This window comes from Corvus kubaryi, unplaced genomic scaffold, assembly GCF_017639235.1.
Source record: "Corvus kubaryi isolate FWS band 111438036 unplaced genomic scaffold, C.kubaryi_AGA036_p1.0 split3-73, whole genome shotgun sequence".
Taxonomy (NCBI): domain Eukaryota; kingdom Metazoa; phylum Chordata; class Aves; order Passeriformes; family Corvidae; genus Corvus; species Corvus kubaryi.
Genome location: NW_024582091.1, coordinates 10,579,831 through 10,606,518, shown reverse-complemented (window position 1 = coordinate 10,606,518; position 26,688 = coordinate 10,579,831). Strand labels below are relative to the sequence as shown.

The window sequence follows — 26,688 nt, the reverse complement described above, 5'->3', positions numbered from 1 at the left end:
TGCTAAGCTAGCCTATTTGTGTCAGTGAAAGCAAGGATATGAACCCAGAGCCCCTGATCTGCAGACAGATGCTAACTAGTAGGAAGCAATTCTGCCAGCAGGGACACCATTTAAGAATTCAATCAATAGCAAATCTCTGGAGAAAACAAATAAGCATGCAATATTCAAATGTAGATTAAAAACCATTAAAATCACACTGGGTTTTAGTGGCAGAGTTGGAATTACAAACCGTAGTACAAATGAAGTGACTCCCTACTCAGAACAGCTTCAAATACAAAAATGGCTGCACAGTCATCTTCCCCCAAAAATACCTGCAGCTGCTTATTTGTGTACAGACCATCACATGCACATCTACTTATTCATATAAATTATCTGGAAATCATACTTTTTGAGATTTTACTGACAATATTCATAATTACCAACCCAGTTTATTCTTAGATATTCTCCACCCAGGATTCACGAAGTATGTGTCAGAGTTTGCAGCAGGGATCCTCCAGAGTTGCTAAGCCTGCTCAGCTTTCACTGTTTCATGGCTTTAGAATCAATCAGGCAGTGTAAGGAGTGGTGGTTGTTTTTCTTTTTTTTTAATTAGATCATATCAGGATTATAATTAGCACTGTGTAGGAGCAGAATTAAGGTAACACAGCAAAATGCGGAATGATTCTACCCTGCCTGGCATCCTAGTGCCAGCAGTAAAACAGCTAAAAGCATCTGATCATTTTTTCTTGCCACATCTGTTTTCATTTCCACCACAAGCCAGTGGAACCAGCTCCAGGAGGAGAGAGCAGAGGTTCCTGCCCCAGTCCCCCAGTTGCAGAGCTAGCCGGGTGCAAAGGTGTCACAGTCACTTTCACTCGGAGTATGCCTGGCTTCCAGGAGCAACCCCAGACTTGCTGTGCCAAGCACACATCACATGGGTTTGGTATTAGGGGAAACGCCTACTTGGCTGCAAGCACCTTTTCTCTGAGCTGCTGTAAGGGAGACCAAGGCGTTGGAAGCAGGCTATGCAGCACACACTCGTTCTCACCCTCTCCCACTGTGAAGCACAGTTAATAGCTGAACAGAAACACACTGAGCCTCCCCTGTTGGCAGCTAATCTCTCGGGGCAGCTGCACAACCATCACCCCATCACAAGGCGTAAGATGGACGGCAAACCTCACTTGTTTGTCTGCCACGCCAGGACACAGGTGTTGTGGAAATGAAGCTGTACCGAGACAAGCAGTGATCATGACAGACATGCCTGCTCACCACAGTTTGCAGACTGTTGTCCTTGCAGCTCTGGCAGAGTGGAAGGTTGCCCCTTCAGAAGACCTCTAGGCATCTCCATTGAAATCCGCGGAAGAGCCCCAGCCATCTGCCCCCTCTCTTTGTCTACATCTCATTATGAGAGAAAGTAGAATGAAGTTCACCTTGTTCATTTAATCTCAACAGATGGCTGCCTGATAACCTATATCTATTTTAACAAAAAATAACTAAATACCAAAAACTAAGGCCTCTCAAAGCAGTCAACATGATTTAAAGCACTGTGACTGCTGTAAGAAAGGCCAGCTGGAGCACAGCCACATTTCACAGAATAAAAAAAACATGTAGGGTGGAAGGGGTCTCTGGGCTTCATCTAGTCCAACACCCTGCTCAGAACAGCATGGTTTTGGAAGATGCACTATTCTCTGCGAGCAGCAAGAGTACCTCTGCAAAGCAAGGGGAGCCAGCCACTGAGCAAGACAACCAGGCAGCCTCGGTGACAAGGCAGCCAGCCCCTGTCGCTGTTGGGGCGGTCACGACACACACAGACAGTGCCTCTTTCAAGGGCCAAAAAGCCATTTATTAAACAAAGCAGCCTCTTTTATACATCTTTTGTACATTATCATTTTTGTTACAGATTCATTGGCTGCTAAACTACTACAATAGACTCATTGTCTATTATTAACCAAAATACACTACCATTGACTACCTATAGCATAAGCATTCAAGCATTCAGAATAATAACAGGTGCGGATATGGTGCTGTTTTTCTCCTTCTATTGCTTAACTTTCATGCTTCTGTTGATACTACATTTTCATGGGTAAAAACTAATTGTTTTCCTTCTCACAGACTTTTCTCACAGTCCTTCTCTAGCTGAACTAACAGGCCTGAGCCATAATTTTACAAAGGCAACAAGGCCTTCATTTTATAAGGTTTTACTTAACTGCCACAAGTCCCCAAGCCCAAACATGGAGATCAAAACAGGTTTGGTGATGGTAGCCAAGCTCAGCCAAGAGTCCAGTGATTGCCAGGTAAGTCTGTAGTAATGAGAGACTTTCCATCAAACAGCATTGTTCCCCAGCAGCAGTTCCTCAGGGATAGCACTAGTAGCCAGTTGCCAATTGTATTTTGGATGTGGACCACCAACCTTGGAATGTAGCAATCCAACCAGCACTCACCAGTCCTTAAGCCGTCTATCAGGATACTACTGAAGACTTTTCTGGAGAACTTGCTGAAGTACATTTCAAGCAGCATTCACTGCATTTCTCTTGTTTACAGAGCCAATTATTTGTAGGAAGCAATTATGTCGGTCAGGCATGATTTGTCATTAGTAAAGCCCTCCTAGCTATTCTCAACATCTTCTTGTCTTTCATGTGCTCGGAAATGGGTTCTAAAATAATTTGTTCCATAATCTTCCCTGATACTGTGGAGAGACCAACAACCCTATAGGTGTTGTTCTTCTTCAACATAGGTGCAACACTTAGGTTTTTCCAGTCATCAGGGATCACTCCTGACTGCCAGATGACAAAAAGAAATCTTGTTACATTTACAGGCTTCCTCCATAACCTTAGCTGCGTCTGTACCAAGATTTGTAGGAACCACTGCAAAAAAATTCCTTAGATGATTTCTAAAACATGTTCTATATCTAGCAAAATTTCAGGTCAATTCCATACTTTGCACAGATTGTATCTGACCTGGGGTCCAGAAACTGACACAGTCACACGCCACTAGAGCCTTTAAGATCCTACTGATAAAATTAGCATATAGATTAACATTTCATCAACCAACAGCATTTGAAAAGCCCACTTGGACCAAGGAAAACGATTGTCCCTCTCATCTAAACAAGATCCCTTTCAGTTTGACGGATTACATTTGTTGTCAAACAAGTTTTCTCCAATGCCAAAGCCATCCCTGTGAAGTTGGATAAGCTGGGTTTAAAGATATTTTCTGTTAATGCATAGCAGCAAGACATCTTCCAGTGGCTCAGATCTGGTCAATCCATGTCTGTGTGTGCAGAATGCTCTTTGTTCTTTATCCATACATGCATATTCTGGCTAACTTAGCTGCTTGCACTTTTGCATATTCAGAGAACGCTCCATGCCCAGTCTCTCCACTGTGATCAAGTTCCTGTGTACTTTCACGTAATGGAATTTCAGTAAGATATGCTACTTTTGTCAGATAATCAGTTAATTCCATTCCATCATTTTTTCCATTTTACTGAAGCCAGGATATAGGCATTCCCTCCATCCTGTGGAGAATTGGCTGCAGTTTTCTGCTTCTGTTCTGCCTTCACTACAAAGGGAATTACATTAGACTGGCAGCAACAGTCTCATGGCTTATTAGTATTTTCTTTGCTGATCTTTGAAAGGTTGTACCCAGAGAGGAAGCATTTAGCAGCTAAGAAATGAGCCAAAGAAACACAGTACTTGAAGAGAGTTCTCCCTTTCTCAAACTAAAAAAAATATTTTTACTAGACTGACTAAAATTATTATACACCCTATAAAATTAATCTAAGAAATCAAAATTCATCAAAAAGGTCAAGAGAATATTCATGAGATTGCTCCACAAAGTCCATTTCCTGAAGTTACCTTTAAAATTTCTGTCATTTTCTCTACATCCCATTTTTTTCCACATCACTCTCCTGAATCAGAACTACGAACTGAATCTTAAAAATTAATAACCAAGAAACATATAATATTCTTATATAATATATAAGAATATAGAATATAACATATTTTGTGCCAAGTTTCCCACTTACTTTTCAGCAGATAATCATGTTTTCACATTAATGAACCAAAAATGCATTTCAGCTAACATGATTGTGATTATTAAAGCAGGCCTTCTTTTTTTTTCCCTTACCCACTGCTGTCAAAATACTTAGCAATAGTTTAAATCATACTACCTGATTTTTACAATTTCAAACAACTGTGTAATTTATATATTATTTGATAATCACATAACTTTTCTTTAGCTTAAATTCAGATTCACAACATCCCTACAAATGAGTGGAGTTTATTTTCTTCTGATCCCACTTCCTAAGACTTGTCAGGAAAGAGAAAAGAAGAAGCAGAAACCCTGCAGATGTCTTCAGGATAGAAATCCTGGAGAAATGTTGAGCAGTTCACCTGCTGTTTTTTCACACCTCTTTGTCTGAGTGTCAGGCACCATCACTACACCAGGAGAGCTGCTTTTTGGGTCACTGCAACAGTTTTCCTGAACTAGGATTTTATTAACTCATAATCAGTTGCTGAGACAGACCTAAGGGGCATCTTTAGACTGACATTTCCCCTTCAGTACAGCATGTAAGAATTTCAAGGAAAGCACCTTTTCCCCTGAGTTGTTTTGGGAAGTCACAAAATGAGTACCCTGGGATGTCTGGCAGATGCAAATCTTCAACTAAAAAAGAAATGCCAGACTGGTATGTATCAATCAAAAAACCTAAAGATTTTAAGTTGTGACTGCTGAAAACATCTGATTCTAATAAAAATTGAGTGTGAGGAGAGAGGGAAGAGAACACAGAGAAAATGGGCTGAACCATGAATGAAGAGACCAGTACTGTTGGAAAACCTTAAGGTCTGACTTTATCTTTCCTCACTTTCAGGACAGGCTTCCAAATATCCTACTGTAGGCAGTCCTTGCAGTATGTCCATTTTCACCATTTTCCTCTAACATGTTGAAGAGAGAGGTTCTGTCCTCGACTTTATGTACTGGACACTTGACACCAAGACCATAGTTCTGAAGGATAACTACATGCCTTCATTATACAGAAGAAGTTAGCTTAAGGTCAGCAGGGCAATACACATCCACCGCAGAATACCAAATAAATTTCAATGTATTTGATCAGCCTAATGATCAGTAGGGGTTGTAAATGTTTTCTCAACTCCATGATGAAAAAGGCTGGAGAGGCATGTGGTCAGTGCCTGCACCATCTGTGGGACAGCAGTAGTAAAAAAAGAATCTTAACACAAAAATACCATGATATTGTTAGAGATAAGACAAAGCTTAAATCCTCTGTTTCTTCACTAGCCTGAGTAGCTGCTACCCAAATAAAAGGAGTCGATATCACACATACTCCGAAAATACTGTGTCAGATTATTCAGTGATACTATCACATCATATAAAAGCCAGTACCAAAAAACACTGATTTGAAGTGGTGATTGATCAAAACCATCCTGCTAGCTTTGAACAATCTGTGTAAGATAGCATGTATGTAGTCTTAGTAAAAAGCTGGAAGACTGAAGCTCCATGGTATTAACTTGGTACCTAGTTTGGTTAATACTGAAACCTTTAAATATTTTACTAGAAAATAAAGTCAGCGGGATGTTTTACAACTTAGAATGTTCTGATTTTCAGTGTTCTCTACAAAAAACTTCTCAGCATGCTCCTGTAATCTGGGCCCTCTGCTAAATGGCATCAATAAAATGGCAGCTTCCATGGAGAAAATTTAAACTAAAGAAACAATCCCTTTTAAAGCTTAAAAACATAATCCAGAAAATTCACACTTTTATTTTACATATACATCCCAGAAAGATTAAAACCTCAGAGGTGCTTGTAGTGGGTTGAACCTGAGTTGATGGACAGTCTTTTAGACTAATGACGCTTCTCACAATTTATATATTTAAACCGCACGGAAAGGCGGGAATTGCCTTTTGTCCGAGTTCGCCTGCTGGATGGTGGGATGAGCTCCGAGCCTCCAGGCCCCGCCGGGCCGGGGCCACTGCCCCTTTCCCCCTTTCCCAATGCTGCGACACGGACCCTGGGTTGCTGGGGGGAACTGTCCCAGAGCTGCAGGCAGCTCAAACCAGCCATGGACTGCTCACAGCTAAAACCAGCCATGGACTGCCACAGCTAAACCCATCCAGCGCAGCTTCTGGGGACAGGCGGGTCCTTCTCCTCTCCATGCGGAGCCGGCGGAGCCAACGGGAGCCGGCAGAGCCTCCTGTCTGCAGCCAGCACACTTTGTGCTGAACTGAAGAGGACACCACACAGCCAGCAGCACAGAGGGAGCGAGGCTTTCCCCACCGTAAAGCCTGAACAAGAACACCCTTCAACATGGCGGCTCCAGAGTCAGGGAGAAAGAGAAGTGAGTCACGTGGGACGGAGCTGGAAATGGCGACGGGAGAAAAGAGGGCGGTGCCGCGATTGTGGCGCGCAGCTTAAAAAACCTTCTTGCATGCCGTGGTAAGAAACTGTAATACCACAAACTGTTTGTCTCTCTAATCCATTTGAAGAACATGGGGGGATGGAGAATCCTCGTGTGGCCTGTGAAGATTATGAAGAGTGCCTATGCCAGGCTATATAGAAGCAGTGAGAGGCTTTTAGAGACTTGTGGCGAAGAAAGCCTTTGTGTGAAGGCCAAAATAACTTATCCTTAAAAAGATGAATAACCCCATGTGATGGCCCATGTTTTGCAGTGTGAAGGAACTGTGAGATTTTTCATGGAAGAGATGCTTAATACCACAGCAGATTGATTGTTTCCGGGTGGGTCTGCTGTTGGTGGCAGTTTGGGAACCACGTGCAACTGGAGAAAACCCTTTTTTCCTTAAGCATGAGAGAGAGACTTTTCAAGAACTGGAACACTGACTAACATCCCATGTTCTGTCATCCTTTGTGTGAGCTGGGTAAAAGGAGAGAAGTGCTGGAAAGGGGGGGCGGGGATTTGCTTTAATTTCTTGTTATTTCTCTTTACTTTTAATTCTATTAGTAATAAAACTCTTTCATTGTACTGCAACTGTTTAAGGTTTCTGCCTGCTTTGCTTTCTCCTAATTCTTATCTCACAGAAGGAAAATAAGTAAGTAATGAATATTTTGAACCAAAACCACTACACTAAATTGGTGTTTCTGCCCGGTTTCGAACTCAACCCGCTACAGTGCTTTAATGACATTTGCTAATCCAGAACTCTATGACCTTTACACCTATATTTAGGCCATTCTCTGGGACTGGTCTTAAACACAGAAATCAAGGAAAAGGGAAACCATTTACAGATTCATGTGAGAGAAATGCACATTAACACTGATTTTGTGATTTTTTGACTGAAACCGGTAAGTGTGATCTGGGTTCTGCCAGAAGGAGAAAAAATGTATTAAAAAAAAGGCAGATGAGATTTCACCAAAATGAGCATCCAGCCTCCAAAGCTCAGCTCTGATAACAATGGATAAGGCTCCACAGCAGTATCAGCAAGATGGATCATTTAGACAAGAAGTACAATCCTTATTTACACAGACCATTAACTAGCTATATATATATACACACACACACACAGAGAAACACATGGAAGCTTTCTTTTGGCTAAGGTATTATTATACAATGAACTTGGGGAGAGATGGGGTTTCATATAAAGTTGCAGAAAAAGTCCTTAAAAAGCATTTTGAAATGAATGTCAGAACATCTTCTATTACAGCTCATTTTTGACGAGTAATGATTTCTACTTCCTCCAAAATCTACTTTAAAAAATTTTGCCTACTAGAAGCTACTTCTAAATGACACCACACAATTCCATCTTTACTCTCGCCATGCATTTCAGAGGTCACTGTGAAGGAGGAGTCAGGAGAGGCACTGGCTTTAGGCTAGCAGGAAAACACCTCCCGCAGTCAGCCCAGAGAAATCCTGGCACCAGCCAGGGCACCAGCCAGTCGGGGCTGCCTACACCACAATCCCAGGAGAGCCCCCTGGGTTGCAGAGCAGCAGGACGTGCCTTTCCCATGCCTCTGAGTGACCATGCACCCCGAGGAGCTGCCATCCTGTGCCCCAGCCTGGGATAGGCCAGTCTGGCCTCAGGCTGGAGCGCAGCCGCCTCACGCCAACTCTTCCCTGACCGGCACAGTGACAACACCCACTGCCGACAGCTAATCAAACAGCTTTATATTAATACATAATTGATTATTTTTTAAAAAAGAAACTTCCAAAACATCAAACCGTCTTTCTCGGTCATTAATTCAACCCTCTGAATATTTTATATCTCTAGACACTTCTACTTGTGCATACTTATTTTAAGAGCATTTCATCGCGGCACTGATGCTACTTGTATACATTCATTGCTTTTTAATTTCATTGTGTACGCAAACATAAATAGAAATTCCTAGAGTCTGATGTCATAAAACTACCCAAACTGGAAAGATGTGAAGCCACTTTTACTAGCAATGGGGAAACTTAAAAACCAAAATTTTATCTGATTCTCTACACAGAATAGCTATGCCTACTTACATAAGACTATTTCTGGCAAACAGAACCTTTTATTATTTATAAAACAGTAGCACCTCCTCTTTCCTCTGGAAAGAAACAAAATTTTCCCTTGTGTGAACATCTTATTTTGACATAACTACCTTCATATTTTTTTAATTCACAGCATACATCTTCTGTTTTCAAACACCAAATATCTACATTATTAATTCTATCCAGAATTATTTATGTGGGATGATGGGTCAAAAAGCAGCCTGGAAGACAAGAGTTTCTTTTGGATTTTATTTCCCAAGTGTTATAGAATTGATAATTTCATGAAAATTGAATAGTTGATCCCACAGACATAATCAAACTACCAACTTCACCTCCTGCATCACCTTCCTAGCCTGTAAACCAAACTCCCAAGGAGCAAAGCATCATCCACCCACTTCCACTCCCCATGCACTTCCAGTTGCAGATTTCCTACAGATTAATGGCTTAGAGATGGAGCTCGTGTTACTACCTGGATCAACTATCTGCAAAAAATATGATGCACTGTTTTCTTGGCAATCAAGGAACTACATCATAAAAAGAACACCCTGCTGAATTCACCTGCTAGCTTTTCCTCCAACTCATCAATTCAATTGCTTGCAACTGCTGTCCCAACTTCAATCATGTAACTTAAGGCTCAATAAGCAAGAAGAGGAGTAGATATAATGAACATGTCCCCCAGTGGCTGCTTTTTAAGACTTCTTAGAAGTCTAATTTTAAAAGCAGGATGGGAAGAGAGGAAAAAAATTACAGAGAAGCAGTGGTGAGGAGTGGGGAAATAATTTGTATTCTTTTCCTGTAAAATGAGTTCTATGAGACCTGCTTCCAAAAATAGAAGCAATGCCAGTGGAAATAAATATTATACCACTTATGTTGTTTTCTTGAGCATGTTCTCTCTGAAGGCATCGAAATATTTTCAGTAATAATACCAGCTAAAAATGAAGTGTTCCACCAATTTTTCACTTTTCTCAACTCTGCACAGAAAAATTTAGTGTCCTACTATTGATCACACATCATCATCAACTGATGATGAGAAAATACATGACGATGAGATAAATTGGTGATGGAAAAGACAAGTGGATGCCAACACTTGTGGCACTACATCACACCAGACCTGGCTGTCGTAAGAGGCTAAATTCTCCTCAAGGATTGAAATGTTTTCCCATTAACAAAGATCTACATCAGCTCACTAAGAAAACTCCCTGGAAACTAGAAAAATATTCATTACATCAGTACACACATAACAGAGTTTGGCAATTCGTCACATCTAAAAGCAAGAAAAATAAAAGGAATAATCTCGTTTGAAATTAACATCAATACACAGATTCTTCACATTGATCTGCATATCCATGAGCAATTATTAAGAATATTTTTAAAGAAAAAGTGCACTGAACTTAAATGTGGTTCCTCTGGAAAAAACAACATTACTCTTTCTCCAGGTAACTTTACATATTAAAGAGTTAAACTCCAGCCCCTTGCTATTGAGATTGTTACTTAAATGCTATTGAGATTGAAAACTTAAATGTGAGGCTGACAAACTTGATTTTTTTTTTTTTTTTTTTTTAAATATAAAAAGCCAGTTTTTTCACCTCACTAGGGCAGTCTCTTCCCAGGGAAAACCAGTATGTTTCAGCACCCTGGTGGAAGAGAACACTGTAGCACAAATAAATGATTAAAAAAGAACTCATGAATGACTATTATTTTTTTCAGGTAATAAGCACACCTAGATCACACATTTAAAGCTGACTAATCTTTGTCAATTGAGATAAATCAGGAAACTGCTGCTATTCTTTAACTCGTTTTTCAAAACATAGCAGCCTTCCATAACACCTTCTAAAATGCTGGGAGTGGCAATTTTTTTCAGAAAATATCTACAGTGAGGAACTGCAATCACATAACTGGCACGCAATTGAGCAGTTTTCAACATGATTCCTTCATAGATAGAGACGGCAGCTGCTTTTTTCCAGTTCTTTCTCACACCGTATCCCACTACTGCCATCTTCTTCCTCCATCAATCATCCCTTTGATTTTCGGTTGTGCTATTTCTTCCCTATTGCTTATTCTGCTATGCTTTTCCACTTTCTATTTAATGTTTCCACTTCCCACTTATTTTTTTTAAATCATGACTTTCTTAAGATTCCCTGCCTATTATTAGTAGTACTTTTAGAAAACCATTGCAAAGTCTGAGAGAAAACTCACATAAAATTACATATACCAATGCTATGCAAATACAAATATCCCACAGCTCTACCTTGCTATATCTTCCCTAAGTCTACTGACTAGCCTAACGTGTATTCCTCCCTCTTGTGTATTCCACCAATGAATCCTACTAATTTCATTTCCCCTTCTTCTAAGTCAGTTTGTCTTTCAAATCACTGTGTCCCAGACTCACTTTCTTTACGCTTCCCTCCATCAGCCCAAAGATATCTTCCTTCAATTCTACCAGGTCTCCCATCACAAAGTAGGAAAAGAGTCAGGACCAGAAGGCAAAGAATATCTGATCTAGAAAGTCAGGAGAGAACTACAACTGGCCCTTCCAATTTATAACAGAAACTTTGTTTAGCTGTTTAGAATCAAAAAGGATGTTAAATAAACAAATAAATAAACAGAATTTAGAAGCTCCCATCAAAACCCAAAGGCCAAGCAAGTCTGATATCATCAGATGAGAAGAAATCACCTGTCAAGGAAAAGTTGATGCTTGGGTCTGGAGAAAGGATGGCTGCACTAGCAGTTGCCAGAAACCCATGGACAGAAAATACAAGCGGGCCCAGGCAAAAGATTCCAGGAATGTGTTAGAGGAAAGAAAGTCATCTTCAAAGCTTCCATTTTACCAAATGGGAAATTTAAAATGCTTATGAAGATAAAATATCCAATACTCCCCGTTCCATTCTCTGTTACTTCTCTGTCTCTTGAATGCATTGCTTCAATAGTATGTGTAAAAAGTCTGGTTCTCATGGAGAATCATTTTGGTTGGTAGGGACATCCTGAGATCTTCTTGTCCAACCTTGCTGCTCAAGCAGGGTCAGTTAGTGCAGGTTTCCAAGGATGAAGTCTCCAGGTCCTCCTCTTGAAGACTGCTTTCTAGATGTTCATTCCCTAGGCAGTGCCTATAGTCATTACTCTCCAGATGCAAGACTTTGCATATTCCTTTGTTGAACTTCCTAACATTTCTGTCTGCCCAGTTCTTCAGCCTGTCCAGGTCCTTCTTAATTGCAACACACTCATCTCATGCATCAGCTGTTCCTTCCAGTTTTGTGTCATCTGTGAACATGTTAAAGGTTCACTTTGTCTTGCAGTTCAGCTCATTGATGAAGAGCTTAAACAGTACCGGACCCAGCACCCAGTGTACTAAAAGACAGCACTGAACACATGCAACTGCTGAACACACTAACTACTTGGGAGAGACTTATGAAAAATGCCCTAAGGTTATCTAACTACTCACTATCTTTGCTGAATGCGTTAGCTGAAAATAACCCAAGTATCATTCACATTGGGCTCCTGTTTACTAGAAAATTGACAGTATAGGACTGCCGAGGCTGACAGGCAACATTTATTAACACCAACACTCTGTTTTCTATACTGTTCATTGCAAGGCAACTGCTTAATAGGCTGGCATTTTCTTTGTAAAATAGTTCAAAAGACAACTCTGCTGTACGCTGCAGCAGGAAGTACTCCAATATGTAACAGAAAACAGAGGAGTGCTATGCACAGCAGAAGGCTGTGCTCCTGTCGTATGTACCTGAGTGCACAAACTTTGCGTCCATTCTTCCAGTTGACTGCTGGAACTGGTAGAACTGGAGGCCAGCTTTGACACATCTGTAAACCCCTCTATTTAGGACAAACCACCTCCAATTAGGACAAGAAAGAAATCCCTTCTGTTTGAATAGACTAAAATAGCTTTTCTTTGAAATCATGAGAAAGGGCATCATTCTAGCTTATCCTATTAGACTCTTAATTCTTTATTAACAAACAGTTAACAAGCAAGAAACAGTTTATGCTTTGTAAGAGACACATGCTGTAGTTTGAAGATCTAATGGATGACTTGAAGAGCACAGAGTAGATTGGGTCAACAACTCTTACCAACAGCACATTGTGTTACTTATCACTGCTTCCCTCATTTGCAAGTATGACGTCTCTTGACTCAGTTCCAACTTTAGCACCACCTGGTTTTTGCAAAATGGTTTTTAATTCATTAAAAATATGTTCTTAATTATCATAATGCAATAAATAGCCCATCTGATGTATTTTATCAATAATTTTTTCCACATTCACATTCTTAATTTTAGGTTAACAGTTTAGGATATTACTTTAAATTTTTTTTGCACATATACATATTTCTAAATACGAATGTTATTGGTAAGAAAGAAATCCTCAAAGGGTGTTACATCCTTCTCAGTGAAGCACAATTAAATCTATTCAACTAGACAGACATTATTTAGTAAGTACGTTCCATAAGCTACCAATTCTGAAATTATGCTGTAATACAAAGGAACCAATTTTCACATTAATTTGTATTAATGCAATGACTTAAGATCAAGAATTCTCCTTATTCTGTTCTTGCCTACTGTGAAACCATGGCCTGAATTCCAGAAACATCTCACACTTGAAAGGCAAAGCCCACAGAAAACTCCCATATTGTGAAGAACAGTTTTCACTCCTGAAGAACAGATTTTTTTTGTCATTCTCTCAGGATTGACACTATTTATCCTAACATTTTAGCTAAGGAAACCTTCTAGAAGTTGTCCTTTGCCAAAATTTCTGTTTTGTTCAGAAGCAATCCAAAGAAATTTAGAGTTCTGCAATATGCCGTTTTACACACACACAAATTGCAGAGAAAAATAAAAATAATTTCCCCGTAAAATAATATTTTTAAAAAAGGAATGTAGATGACTTTGGTGAATAGCCAGCCCTTTGGTTACTACACTGCTCATAAACACCTTTAGTCTCTTTGAAACCTTCTAAATGATAGCCAAGCTTATCATAAGTAAACACGTAACCAAAAGATCAGTATTCCCCCACCACTGTAGATCACATGCTTGATTTCCAGGTCTCAGAGGTGAGTCTGTACTAAGTCCCACTACACAAATCCTTGTCCCATGACCCATTTCATTTGCATATCCTGTATAATACAAGAACAATTCTCTGTATAAATTATCCCTGTTCGTGATTCATCAAGCTACTTATCACAGACATGGTTTTCTGCACCACTGGACAGAACGGCTCCTACAGGGAGTGAAGTCAGCCAAAAGAGAAGCAACTCGACCAGAAACAAAAAGATTAATTAAACCCACTAATTTATGAAAGAAAAGAGGGCAGCAATACCTATATGCTGCAATTTACAGAAGTTGTATTTGTCCATCTATTCAGGAAGAAAGGCACCTACAGAGCCTTCCCTAGCTCTATGATGACAGTGACTATTTGAAATGGTATCTGGATAAATTTCTCCAATTCTATTTAAGAAGCTGTAAAATCATTAACACATCAAAAATGCATGGCTTAGTTTTCCCATGGCAAGCTGTGTTACATAAACATTCACCTGCTTACTCTCCAAACTGCACTATATTTTTAAAGCTATTATGAATTCATATTTTATCCTACTTCTGTTTTGATGGCTTCTAACAGATGGTAGAATTATTCAGTTTGTTTTCAGTTTATCATGTACATACCTTATATGCGTTTAACCCAGAAAGGAAGCAAGTGAAGAAGAGGAGGAAGGCCACCCTATTGCGTTGCTCTGCCTACTTCCCTGGGGCCACACAAGAGACTGCTTTGCTCCTCAGAGTTGCTCTGCACTGGCAGCTCCTGCCATGGACCACCAGAAAGGGAGGGCACTGAAGAAATCTGAATTTGAAAAGCTGCCAGGGAGACTTTCAAGGCAAACCACTGACAGACTGGAAGGAAGGGCACTGTTCTGGAGACGAGAGGAAACTACATGGTTTGCATGGCTCAGGAAAATTTTGAAGTTGGACCAATTCCTCCTTTTTAATAGGCGCAAATAATAAGATTCACCTAGCAGACCAGAGTTTCCCCTACAACAATTATCTTGTTTTAGATTATCTGAGTCTGGTCTAGTAAAACATAAATTTAGCTAATTGGAAGGTTTGTGCTATCACTTAGTTTGTTCAGCTTGAAGAAAGTTGGGTACCTTCACTCAAAGACTCAACTCTGAGTGGAGTCACCTGGCGGAGGTTCCCTCCTTCTATGATATAATTATTTCATTTCTCCTTTTGAGATGGAGAAGTAAAGACACAAATAAATGACCTACATAAATATAGCAGCTGTCAGTGCTAATACACAGAAGTTTCTTAAAGCCCTATTGTTTGGGGGAGAAATAGTGATTCAATTATTCTGAAATAATTTTGTTTTCTAAAAACAAAGAACTAGTCACCTGCAGTCTCTCAACAGTTAATGGTGAAAAAGGAAGATACAAAAGATTACCATTCAACTTATTACACATGCTTTTCTCGGTATACAAGCCCTCAAAAGTACTTTTTAACAGCACTGACTAGAAGACAGTTCAGATGACAAGAAAATATATATGAGAAGAATCTCACCCCAAACCACTTGCAGAGTTATGAGTTTTCAGATGCTGACTTTTCCTTGCATTGCCTGTCATGTTATATTAGAAGCAGAAACAGAGATCTATCTATACATGTGGTTTCAGAAGTGGCAAGTGCTTTATTTCCCATAACTTCAACAAGATGAAAGCTCCTAAGGGCAGTTAAGGTCCCCCTAAAATATGCTTGGTTCATATAATAAAATCTACAAGAGTAATAATGAAAGTAAAAATGGTGTGCATTATTAAAGCATTTATCTTAAAAAGAAACTAACATTTGAAGCCAACATTTATATTTGTACTGTGTTCCAAGTTCTGCCAGTCAGGAGGTCTGGTAGGAGGACTGGAATTACAGCAATAGGACTTACCATAATGCAGACCCTAAGCAAAGGCCATTAGAGTAGCTGTTCTGAGTACAAGTACCATTAATGACTTCAGACTGGCAAGCAGCCTGACACAGAAAACATCACTTCCCATTCCAACAGTATTAGTTGCTGTCAAGACCACTGCTAATGGTGGTGTCTGTCACTTCTGACACTGTTGACTGTGACATCCAGTCAACAGTAAAACAGTTTATGAACCTCTGGCTGAATGTGAATCTGGCTGAGTAAAATGATTATGCATTGTGTGAATTCAAAGTACAATACTTGTTTAACAGGGCTGTAAGAGATATTAATGGAAGTTCCCAAGAAACGAAGCATTGTATACATGGTACTGAAGCATTACAGTAATGAGGATGTTAAAATAACTACACAGAACTATAACACTTAAAATATTGTTATCCTGATGATATAGGAACTCAAACTGAATCAAAATAAAAATCCAGGAAATTATTTTGACAATTTCATAAAGAATTCCTCATTTAGAAAGACAGAGACCTACGAAAACTAACACATACAGACATGCCCTGATTTGGGTGAATTCTGCTGAATTTAATTTTATAGAATCACTTATATCACTTATCACTTCATAGCATCCTTGAGCTTCAGAAGGACTGCTTGAGGTCCCTCATCCAACCCCACCCTGCTCCAAGCATGGTCTACTACAGCAGGTCGCCTGGGACCATGTCCAACCAGGTTCTTGGTTATCTTCAATGATAGAAACTTCACGAACTTCACATGGCATGAAGTTAATACGCATTTAGTCTAATGTGCTGTATTTTTCTGAGAGCTTTTTCATTCTTTGGTAGCTGAGACAGCCAGCTGTCCTCCAGAAAAACCACACACCATACACCATGCAGTTACCGACAAGGGAGAGAAACACTGCTCAGAGCAGCACATCCCATAGCACACCAGAAGGCTGGAAAGTCTTCACTTCAATGGGCAGGGCAGTGGGAAAGTGGTTTACTTTCCATTTTACTGCTTTTCTATTTTGCCATTATTGCTTCATCGAAAATAGTTTTTACATTCAGCATCTTTTTCATGTTTTTAACTTTAAAAGGCAACCAAAAAATTCCAGCTCTAACTACAATCTTCTGATATCAGAATCAACCCAAGATTTGGTTCAATATTACCTACACCTAAAAAAAGCTACTATGGCTTGCAATTTGTGTTGCCTCACACTATGCTTAAGGCTTAAAAAAATCATTTGGCTTAGGGTAGTGCAAAATAAATCCAAATTATTTTAAGATAATTTCTCAAGATGCACGTAGCTTAAAGAAGCAATCAAATTTACCTGAAATATATACTCTAACGAGAGAGAGAAGTATATTATCAGTACAAGTAATCTTATTAAAATTTCAGGAGCTCTAAAGAGTTGAAATTATTCCTTTCAAGATTCATCAAGGTGCTCAAAGGGAAGACGAAGATTCAGATGGACCACATACTACAAGATAATAATAGATAATTCACCATAGTGAGAAGGAAGGACGGACGGACGGAAGGAAGGAAGGAAGGAAGGAAGGAAGGAAGGAAGGAAGGAAGGAAGGAAGGATCTACTCACTATTTCAAATGGCTTTTATTTCAGTTGACAGATTTCAAGATGCTTTAAAAAAAAATAGAATTATCTCCATTCTACCAATAAGGGTGTTACAGTCCACCCTGATGGGAATAAAAATAACTCAGTCCGTATAGCTGGACAATTAAAGAATGAAGAACAGTGTTATCCAAAAGCCTGGTACCATCTCAGGAAATGGGAGAGTGCTCTATGCACAGACACTGTCAATGGGAATTTTCTTTCTCTCTTCTCCAATGTTGCTGCTTACTTTGCTGTAAGACCACAGCATACAAAAGCAAGCAGAACATGAAATCAGGTCACATGTACAGCACAGTAGCGGCGAGCTGTGTGAATTTTTGAAGAACGGGACAATTGTTTTAAAATATGTATGCCATTGGTAGCCAAAGTGCCAAGCTGGTGTTGCATACAGTATGATCTAAGGGTGCACCATGTAATTGGCATAGGGGAGGTTGCTGGTTTTAGCTGCTGAAACACTCTCCACTTCTTGCAAAAAGCCATGCCAATAACTTAAAAGGAATATTGCTTTCAGATTAAATTTTAATGATGTAATTTTAAATACTTACTTTTTCTGAATATTTATATGGTGCAGTACTATGAAATATGTCTATTACAGAACACCACTCTGAAGTGCATAAGCAGAAGTGAAGTACATACCTTGAACTTAAAAACTTATATTTTTAAAACATTCTTGAAATTATAATAGGCAAAATCCAGAAATTCTCAAAGCATTTATTCCAAACACTGACAGTCTCAAACAAAATATCTTAATGAAATTTAACAGCTCTAAAGGTATACTTTTTAACAATGTATGATCGGCAGTAGCTTCGGCTTAAGGTGATGCAAAGTTCTAAAGGAACAGAAACTACTCCATTCTGTGTAGCAGAGTTTATCATCTAGTGAAGAAGCAAGCATGAAAACAGAAAGCTTGCAGTATCAGAATATTGCAAAGTAAAATGAAGAAAAATCTTCTTTCTTGCTTACACCTTAGAGTACCTCCAGAACCCCACCTCCAGGGTATCACTAAAATCTGCTGACTAAGATCTTGGCTTGGTTTGATTGTAAGCGTGTGGTTTACTCCTCTAAAAAAAAAATTGGGTAGTGTAATTTCTCACTCTGTAATTCCTTAAGAGGGGATTTTTTCCCCTCTGAGCTCTACTTCTCTTCAGCCAGCCCCATACATCTTGGACACCATTCCTGCATGCTTTCCCATATGGGCAGAAGTCCCAAAGCAGCTGCAGAGTTAATTCTAGCAACTCCTATTGAAATAACTTCAGTGTAAGGAAAACGGTGACAAAGCAACTTCCCCCAACTCCAGAATACCAGCTTCCCAAATCAAAGTTGTGAATGGCACACTCACACATGCTTGAAAATGCAGACTGTGATGGGAATCAGCACTAAAGAAAGAAAGAGAGGAAAGGATTGCTGGTACTTAATCTATCACTTTACTAGCTTTCAGTAACAAAAGCAAATGCCGACAGGAGTCTCACCTGGTTCCTTGTAGCTGGAAGACAAGAATCAATACAGGATTACCAAAGAAGAAAAATCTGAGATGTGTCAGAACTAAGCCTCCCAAACTCAAACCAAAAAATTCCATAATGAAGGGAAAGCAGCAATCTCTCACTTGAAATCACAATTTGTAATGCAATGTAATTATTCACCCTCCAGAGGTAGTCAAGCAATATTTTGATTCTTGCCTTTCAGCCATTCTGAACATCTTAATTATCATCCTTTGCTAAAATGGATGCAGGAATGATGCAGGTTTAATTCTCCAGCCATGTTTTATGGTGTGTTTGGTTGTTGATGTGAATACTGCAATTCAGTAAAGCAAGCTGAACTAAACGAAGCTAAAGCTTTTTTGCTTGTACAATGATTTTAAGAGATTTCTAAATAACAACATGGAAATGCAGAAGGACATATTGCAAAGATGTCGGAAGCAAAATCACTGGCATTTGCAAGCCTTATATAGCAAACATCTCTGTCATCTTACTTCTTTTCCAGATCTGCTCTCTTGCTTCAGCATTAGTCCTATGCTTGTATCGTACAAGTATGTGGAACACACCAACTGGAAATACTTTCAAAGCACTAAATTTGATTTTTAATAACTAAAAAAATTTATCAAATGATCACTTCATTACAGAACATTTCCCCTTCCTAGATGAAGGTTGGGGTTTACTTATAATTTAAAGCACAGATTCAGATCTTGTTTCCAAAACACTATTTATATATTACCAGGCATATTTAGCTATGGATTTATTTTACTGATACATTTTCAATCCTGCTTTATCATGTCATTCAAAGTGACAGGCTATTACTGAGTTCATATTTCCTGTCTGACTTTTCTGGAGTTTAGATTAATAAATGTATTTATAGTCACTATTTACACTACCACTTTGGAATTACATTTAGCATCTTCCATACAACAATACACACTTACCTGTGGCAGATCAACTTTGCCTCTGTAAAATATTGACTTTCTATTACCACCATGAGAAAAGACGTAATTTTAGGAAATTAATTTCTCACCCACCTACAGTTTACTCAGGATGCTCATAAAAGGCATACCAAGTTACCAAACCAATGAAGTAAAAATAGACATAATTGTTTAAATAATTATTTGTCCTTCCAATGCTTTATACCCATGATAGATGATAAATCACTTATATTTGTGACGGAATCCAATTAACACTAACATGAGTAAATTAGAATTACTAATTCGATTTTTGGTTTAAATGCTAGTAATATGGGGGGACTAATTATTTTTTTGTTTTAAATGCTAATAATATGGAGGCAGGAGTCCAAACTAAAACCATATTTTAAAGTTACATGTGCATTTAACACTGAGATACAAAATTTTGAAGTGTGCTTATTTACCCAGAACACTGTTAATCAATGAGTCGTTTCTATGATACTGGTCACAAGCTGATAAAATATTGCCTAATGCTTTTATTGCAATATATAATGCTAATTTTCTATAGATTTTTTTTTTTACTCATTTCTTTACCACAGGGTGGTGGTAAAGTGGTTTAACACTTTCAAACTGTTCTCTTCCTCAAATATTGTAAACCGAAAAAATAATAGTTACCTTGCACTCCAAAGAGATAATTGTGGTTTATAAAGACGTTTTTGTATATTTCCTAGCTCTTTTGTCCACAGAAGACTGGAATGTTTTGTTGGTCGACTGCAACAGTATTTTGACGAAGCACTGTACATCTCCAGCATAGATGTGTAACAGGCTGTCATTTTTGTCAGAATCAAAGAAATTCTCCATCAGATAAATGTTGTTGGTTGTGATGTAAAAGAGCGTGTTAAACAGACCCTCAGAACAGTCAATTTGCTCATTTAATTGACTCAGTATTCTTTCTTACTTCTCTTAATTGGGTGAGTAGCTAGAATATAGATAATGCAGTATAAGGATAAAATTACATGCTGTGTAAATTCTGCCACAAAAAAGTGATGTTGAAACAGTTCAGAATGAAGCACATTTCAATTATATAATAAAAAATATGTTGCAGTGACATTGCAAGTCTCCCTGTAACTGTTCCTAGCATTAAAAAACAATGGAATAGTTAAATCTGAAAATAACTTATTAAATCATAATTTGATTTGATTGGGTTGAAATGCAGCGTCACGGCACAGAAAAGTATTAACTCTGACTACTGAAAACAATAGACAATCACGTGACTAGTTCATTTTTTGTATTTGTAGTCTAAGAAAAATTAACTGGATTTTTTATTTTTAAAAAGCATTTCTCCTGGCTTCTATCACAACACGTCAAATTCACTGAATTATCTCTCTGAAATTGCAAGGTTCAAGCAAAAAAAAAAATTTAAAAATATCAAATTACACCAAGACATGGCAGAAAGGTGGTGATAAAGGCAACCTAAGAAAATCCCTTAGACACTAAGCAGCAGAGCAATTACTGAAGCATTCTCTCCTTTTCTAATACCTAGACAGATCTCCTGGTTTTCTCAGATAATACAAAGAAAATATTGTGGTCCTAGGAAACATTATCAGATGCAGACAGTATCAAACACACAGAACACCTTCTAATCTCCTTTTTTGCCCTGGAAATTCAGAAGGAGAGGTCATCATTCCTCTGCTGAGAAGGAGTAAAGTCACACTGGAGAGATTTTTTCTGTACTACGAATCACTCCATTAAGACAAGCTGTCTCTATTCATCCGCTGAAGGGAACACCTCCTCCTACAGGAAAGAGTCACAAAGGAATCTTCTCGAACAGGCTTCCTGACCAACATACATGTACTGGGAGTACAAAGCCTTCCTCTGAGCTCGAACTTCGTTACCATCTGACTTTTTCCAAACTTTTTAAGGGGAGCTGGTACACTATGCACATGTACTCCTGGTCATGGTAAGTCCTGTCAGATACATCTACCCAAACATCAAGGACTCCAGGTACAAAAATGTAAAACCAAAATGTGGTCTAAGGCATCATAGCCAAACTCAGTAATTTTTTCTACCTGACTTCTGAAACACTTTGGCTTGTGGGCATTTCTGTCTTCTTTGATCAAAGACAAACAAACAAAAAAATCCCTGAATATCAGAGGATATTCACAAACAGATTTGCTTGGCTGAAAATCCGAAATGCTATCAAATTAAGCCTTAAGGAAAGATTTAAGTTGCCTAACACAGCATACCATTTTTTTTCTCTTATCTGTTGTATATAACCTGTAACCTATGAACTAAGCAGCCTGTTTCTCCCAAAGTGATAGAAAAACACTCTCCCTCTCCAAACTGCTATCACTATTTCTATTTTTAAATCTAAGCAAAGTGCAATGATGATAAGTGCCTTGTTGTGGATACAAAAATGCTGTTAGCAAGGAATTTCCCTGCTGTTTTCTAAGCTGTGGGATACTTTTCTCTCTCATGAAGAGATTAGCAGAAGTTCTCTAAACCATGAACACCTGCAACCTTGTAGAACTATATTTATGGTACAGCAGAAAAATATTTTGACAATGGATGTTTTAGGATTTTAGCCAATCACCCCCAAGGGGTGGCTGATCCTTTGTCCAATTAGGCTATGACGAAAAAGTCTATAAAAGAGTTTGTAAAATAATTAAATAAATCAGTCTTGCTGCAAAATTCCTGCCTGTTGGATCTTCTCTCCTCCTCCCTATGGCTGCGGGATACGGTAATATTTACGACTGTAATACCTTGTGAACACACAGAAAGAAAATTACAGAAGAACAACACAGCATATCCCAACACAGCTTCATTTCAGGTAACTCCAAAGAAATGGTCTGCTTTTCTGTTTAGGTCCTTACTTTATGCAGATCCCTATGGTATCTGAACTCTATCTCTCATCCATCAAACCTAAAACCTTCACAGTTACAGACGTGATCAGCAGCAAGTCCAGTTCTGGACCAAGCTGTACTTCATTTTAAGTGCTTTCCAGTTCAGAATTCAAATGTGTTCCATCTGAACATATGCGTGAAGCAAAAGCATGGTTGCTACTGAAATCAAAAGATTTAAAGTTATCTACAAATCACAGCTCAAAACCCACAAAACTTCATTTGAAAAAAAAGTAATAAATAACATTTCCCAAAATTCTGGTGCTAACTAGTTTTTGGTAAAATTTTTCATTTTGTTTTTCCTTTGTGTGAACAAGTGTTGTTAGACTGTTTCAAGCCTGTCACTTCATCGCAGCTTATCTTTTAATTTCATTGATCTTCTAAATCAGCAGATTCCTAATCTTTAAATACTACTTGAAATGTGGTTTTGGGTGCTAGCATACAAAGACTTAAAAATATTCAGAATAGCATGAATATTCCATGTGAAATATTTTCTCTCATTCATGCCTCCCTAGCTACTCTAACTGATGGATGGGGATTTTCTGTGCCCTTATTTGGTGTTGCTGTTCCCCTGATCTTAAAGATCTGCTTCATGAAGATAGACAACTTGCACACATTTGAAAAGCAAGCTATCATCACCATCACCTACAGAAAAGCTTTGAAGTATTAAAAAGCAAAATAATTTAAACTGCAGTAACAATACATATTAACATATCACCATTGTTTTACGACAGAACCGTCTGACCAACTGAAAGCAGTTTTCTCCCCTGAAGCGGTTTTGAAATCATGTCTAGAAGGGTCACTAATTCCACAGGTATCCAAGCTGAAAAAACAAGAGAAAAGTAAATTGCTTTTGAGCAAGTAACTCTTCTTTTAGACCAGAGCATAATGTTACAATTGTTCCTATTTGATTTTCTTTCAGCACGGCAAACTTTTAATCAGACAACTAGGTCCTGGAGAAGCATGTGGCATGGTATACTTTTGTGGCAAATAACCAAGATAAACTATCTTTCCACAGACTTATATGACCAAAACAATTATACCAGGAAATAAACTGTTTTCAGAATATAGGAGGTACAGAAGCATTTCCATGGTAAACAATGCTCACAGAGCTTCACAAGTCTCCTTGAAGAGGGAGCTTTCCAGCGTATGAAGGATGCAAATGAGAAGCCTGCCTTTAATTTCTAAGGGTGTCCTGAAGAAACAACACTGCATGGTGTGTCCCTTTCTGCAGAGATTTCAAACTTTATAGCTTTACAAAGCTAGTAATACAGACAGTATCTGTGATTTGTCAGCTGCCCTACATCACACTGTAGATGTCATACACCAGATCAAGGATGCAAACCACTAAATCCCTGTAGGGAAATACAGAAGGGCCTCCTCAGAATTACGGTCCTTCCTCCTCAACACCAGATGAAACTTTCCAGAAAGCTTGTAAGCAGCTTTCCACTCTCCTGTCTCCTCACAAACAGAGGCTCTACAAAAACATGGTAGGTTTGCAATAGGGTCTTTCTTCAGGCTTTTTTGTATGCTGTAAATCAACAACATCACAGAATCACTGAATGGTTTAGGTTGGAAAAGATCCTTAAGATCACTGAGAGTGATAAGGTCTCCCCTGAGCCTCCTCCTCTCCAGGCTAAACAACCCCAGCTCCCTCAGCTGCTCTTCACAGAACTTTTGCTCCAGACCCTTCACCAGCTCCACCACCCTTCTCTGGATTCATTCCAGCCCTTCAATGCCTCAAGGTGCAGCCTCACCAGTGTTAAGCACAGGGGAAGAATCACTTCCCTGGTCCTGCTGGCCACACTATTGCTGATACAGGCCAGGATGCCATTGGCCTTCTTGGCCGCTTGTGCACACCTCATATTCAGCTGCTGTCAACAAGCACTTCCAGGTCCTTTTCCACTGAGCGCTCTGCAGCCCCAGCCTGTAGCACTGCATGGGGTTGTTGTGACCCAAGGGCAGGACCCAGCACTTGGTCTTGTTGAACCTCATAATGTTGGCCTCAGGCCCATTGATCCAGCCTGTCCAGAGCCCTCTGCAGAGCCTTTCTACTACCCTCCACCAGATTAATACTCCCATCTAAGCTGCTGTTGCCCACAAACCCAGTGAAGGTGCACTTGATTCCCTCACCCATTGATAAATATATTAAACAGGACTGGCCCCAGTGTTGAGTCCTGGGGAGCCCAGTAGTGACCGGCCAACAACTGGTTGTGACTCGCATTCACCACCACTCTCTGGGCCCAGCCATCCAGCCAGTATTTAGCCAGTGAAAAGTGCACCACCAAGCCATGGTCTGCCAGCTTCTCCAGGGGTATCCTGTGGGGCCAAAATTAAAGGCTTTACTAAAGTACAGGTAGACACATCCACGTTCCTTCCCTCATCCACTAAGCATGTCTCTTTGTCACAGGACCTGCCATTCCTAAACCCAGGCTGGCTGGGCCTGATCCCCTGGTTATCCTGCATGTACTGCGCAATGGCACTCAGGATGATCTGTTCCATGACCTTCTCTGGCACCAAAGTCAGACTGACAGGGCTGTAGCTACTCAGATCCTCCTTCCAGCCCTTCATGTAGATAGATGTCACATTTGCCATCATCCACCCAGCTGCGATCTCCCTGTTTATCCAGGACTGCTGGTAAATGATGCAAAGTGCCCCAGTGAGCACTTTTGCCAGCTCCCTCAGTACCCTCAGGTGCATGCCACCAGGGCCCATAGACTAAATGGTGTAGCAGGTCACTGATAATTTCTCCTGGATTACAGAGGTATCACTGTGGTCCCCATCCCTGTTCTTCCAGCTCAGGGGTCTGGATGCCCAGAGAACAACTGGTCTTGCTATTAAGATGTGAGGCAATAAGTATCTCAGCTTTCTCCTCATCCTTTGTCACTATATCTCCTCCTGCATCCAATAAAGGCTAGAGATTCTCCTTGGACCTCCTTTTGTTGCTGATTTTTTTAAAGAAACATTTTTATTGCTTTTTATGGCACAGCCAGATTAAGTTCTACTTGGACTTTGGCCCACACCAAAATATGACCTAGTCTCTGCTCCAGAGAAATGTTACAATGGGCAAGAAGAGAAACCCAAACTACTCCCTCTACCCTAGCCTGATTGAAAAAGAAAAAAATACCAGCCAGTATTAACACAGAAGAAAACTAGAAAGAACTAGGAGCAGTTGAGGACATTTTCACAGTCATTTTGGCAGAATATGATCTTTTCCATCCACGTCTGTTTTGCTCTGGTGGAGCAACAGCCCTTGCAGCGCCTTGTTCTCCTCCACCTCAGAGCTGTCTGATCAACTCCAGCTCCTGAAGAACAGAAGAGCCCCACATGTGTTGCTGAAGTGCCTTCCCTTCCTGCGCCTGGATGACCTCACAGGGCACCTGCTCATTTGTCACCAGCTGATGCAATGCACAAGGCTGGGGTTTAGACTGCTTTAGTTGAAGAGGCCTTTGAGACAGATCTTGAGCACTACAGCCATGAGCAAAAAGAACGTAATTGAAGCATGAGTGATGGCTGCCAGACTATGAAAAAAAGAGCAGCTGATATTCCAATAAGAATGATGTAGAAGCCCAATTCCCACCAACCTTAACTGCGCAGCATTAGTTCAGTATTATTTGTCCGTTTTGAGACTTTATTCTTCCTTCTTTTGTTGCTGTTTGTACTAGTAACTTAATGTTCTTCTTTTCATAGTGTTAAATAAATTATCCTTTGTACTGAATAAATGATATCAGTAAATAATAAATGGAAAAAATACAAAGTCAAAGAAAACAGGAAAGGAACAAGGTATAGAAACGGGGATACCCTCAAACCTAGAATGAAAAACTGGACCAAAATGGCATGCAGGACAAAGTGAAGAGTGTTTTTTCACAAGATCTTGCATACTCCAACGATTTACCCTCAATCAGGAGAAAAAATGTTGAAGTTTATTTTGTAAAAGAAGTATGAAACAGATCTCTCTCACCACCTCCTTCCCCATACAGATAGCAAGACAGCGATAAATGGCACAGGACAAGAAGTGATTTGGGCACAGACTTCATGGATGAACTTAATAATTTAAGAGCAAGAGAAAACCACCATTGTTCACAATACCATATTTTGGTGCATTTAGATGAGATGCATTCAGAAATCTGTCTGTATGGCAGATGCTCTTATTGTCCCATGAAAGAGCCTGGAACAAAAAGCTTGTTTTAGAAATGGGCTAACAAGCTACTGAATTCTGAGTCAGTAACTGGCTGTTCAGGAAGAATGTCTTAGATTGCTTGGTACCGTATTTTATCTGAACTTTAGGGTAGTCTCAACTGCTCTACATTTATTCTGGCTTTGCATTTTACATCTCAGTATACTCAGGTTCATTTTGTTACAAGCCACTAGAAATAAAAGGCTCTAGAATATAGGCCATCTTCTAAGAGGATTAGTT

At 39.4% G+C, this 26,688-nt stretch overlaps 1 protein-coding gene across 26 annotated transcripts in view; it reads right to left on the bottom strand.

Moving 5' to 3' along the window:
- The window catches only part of RIMS1 (regulating synaptic membrane exocytosis 1), a 317,874-nt gene that overhangs the window by 222,844 nt on the left and 68,342 nt on the right, over positions 1–26,688 (bottom strand). For 20 of the 26 annotated variants that reach the window (XM_042016167.1, XM_042016172.1, XM_042016173.1 and 17 more), the window contains exon 2: positions 22,990–23,094. The exons of the other annotated variants lie outside the window; for them this stretch is intronic. In XM_042016167.1, coding sequence (XP_041872101.1) covers positions 22,990–23,094 — 105 coding nt within the window. The remainder of the gene's footprint in view (positions 1–22,989; positions 23,095–26,688) is intronic. 26 annotated transcript variants of the gene reach the window in all.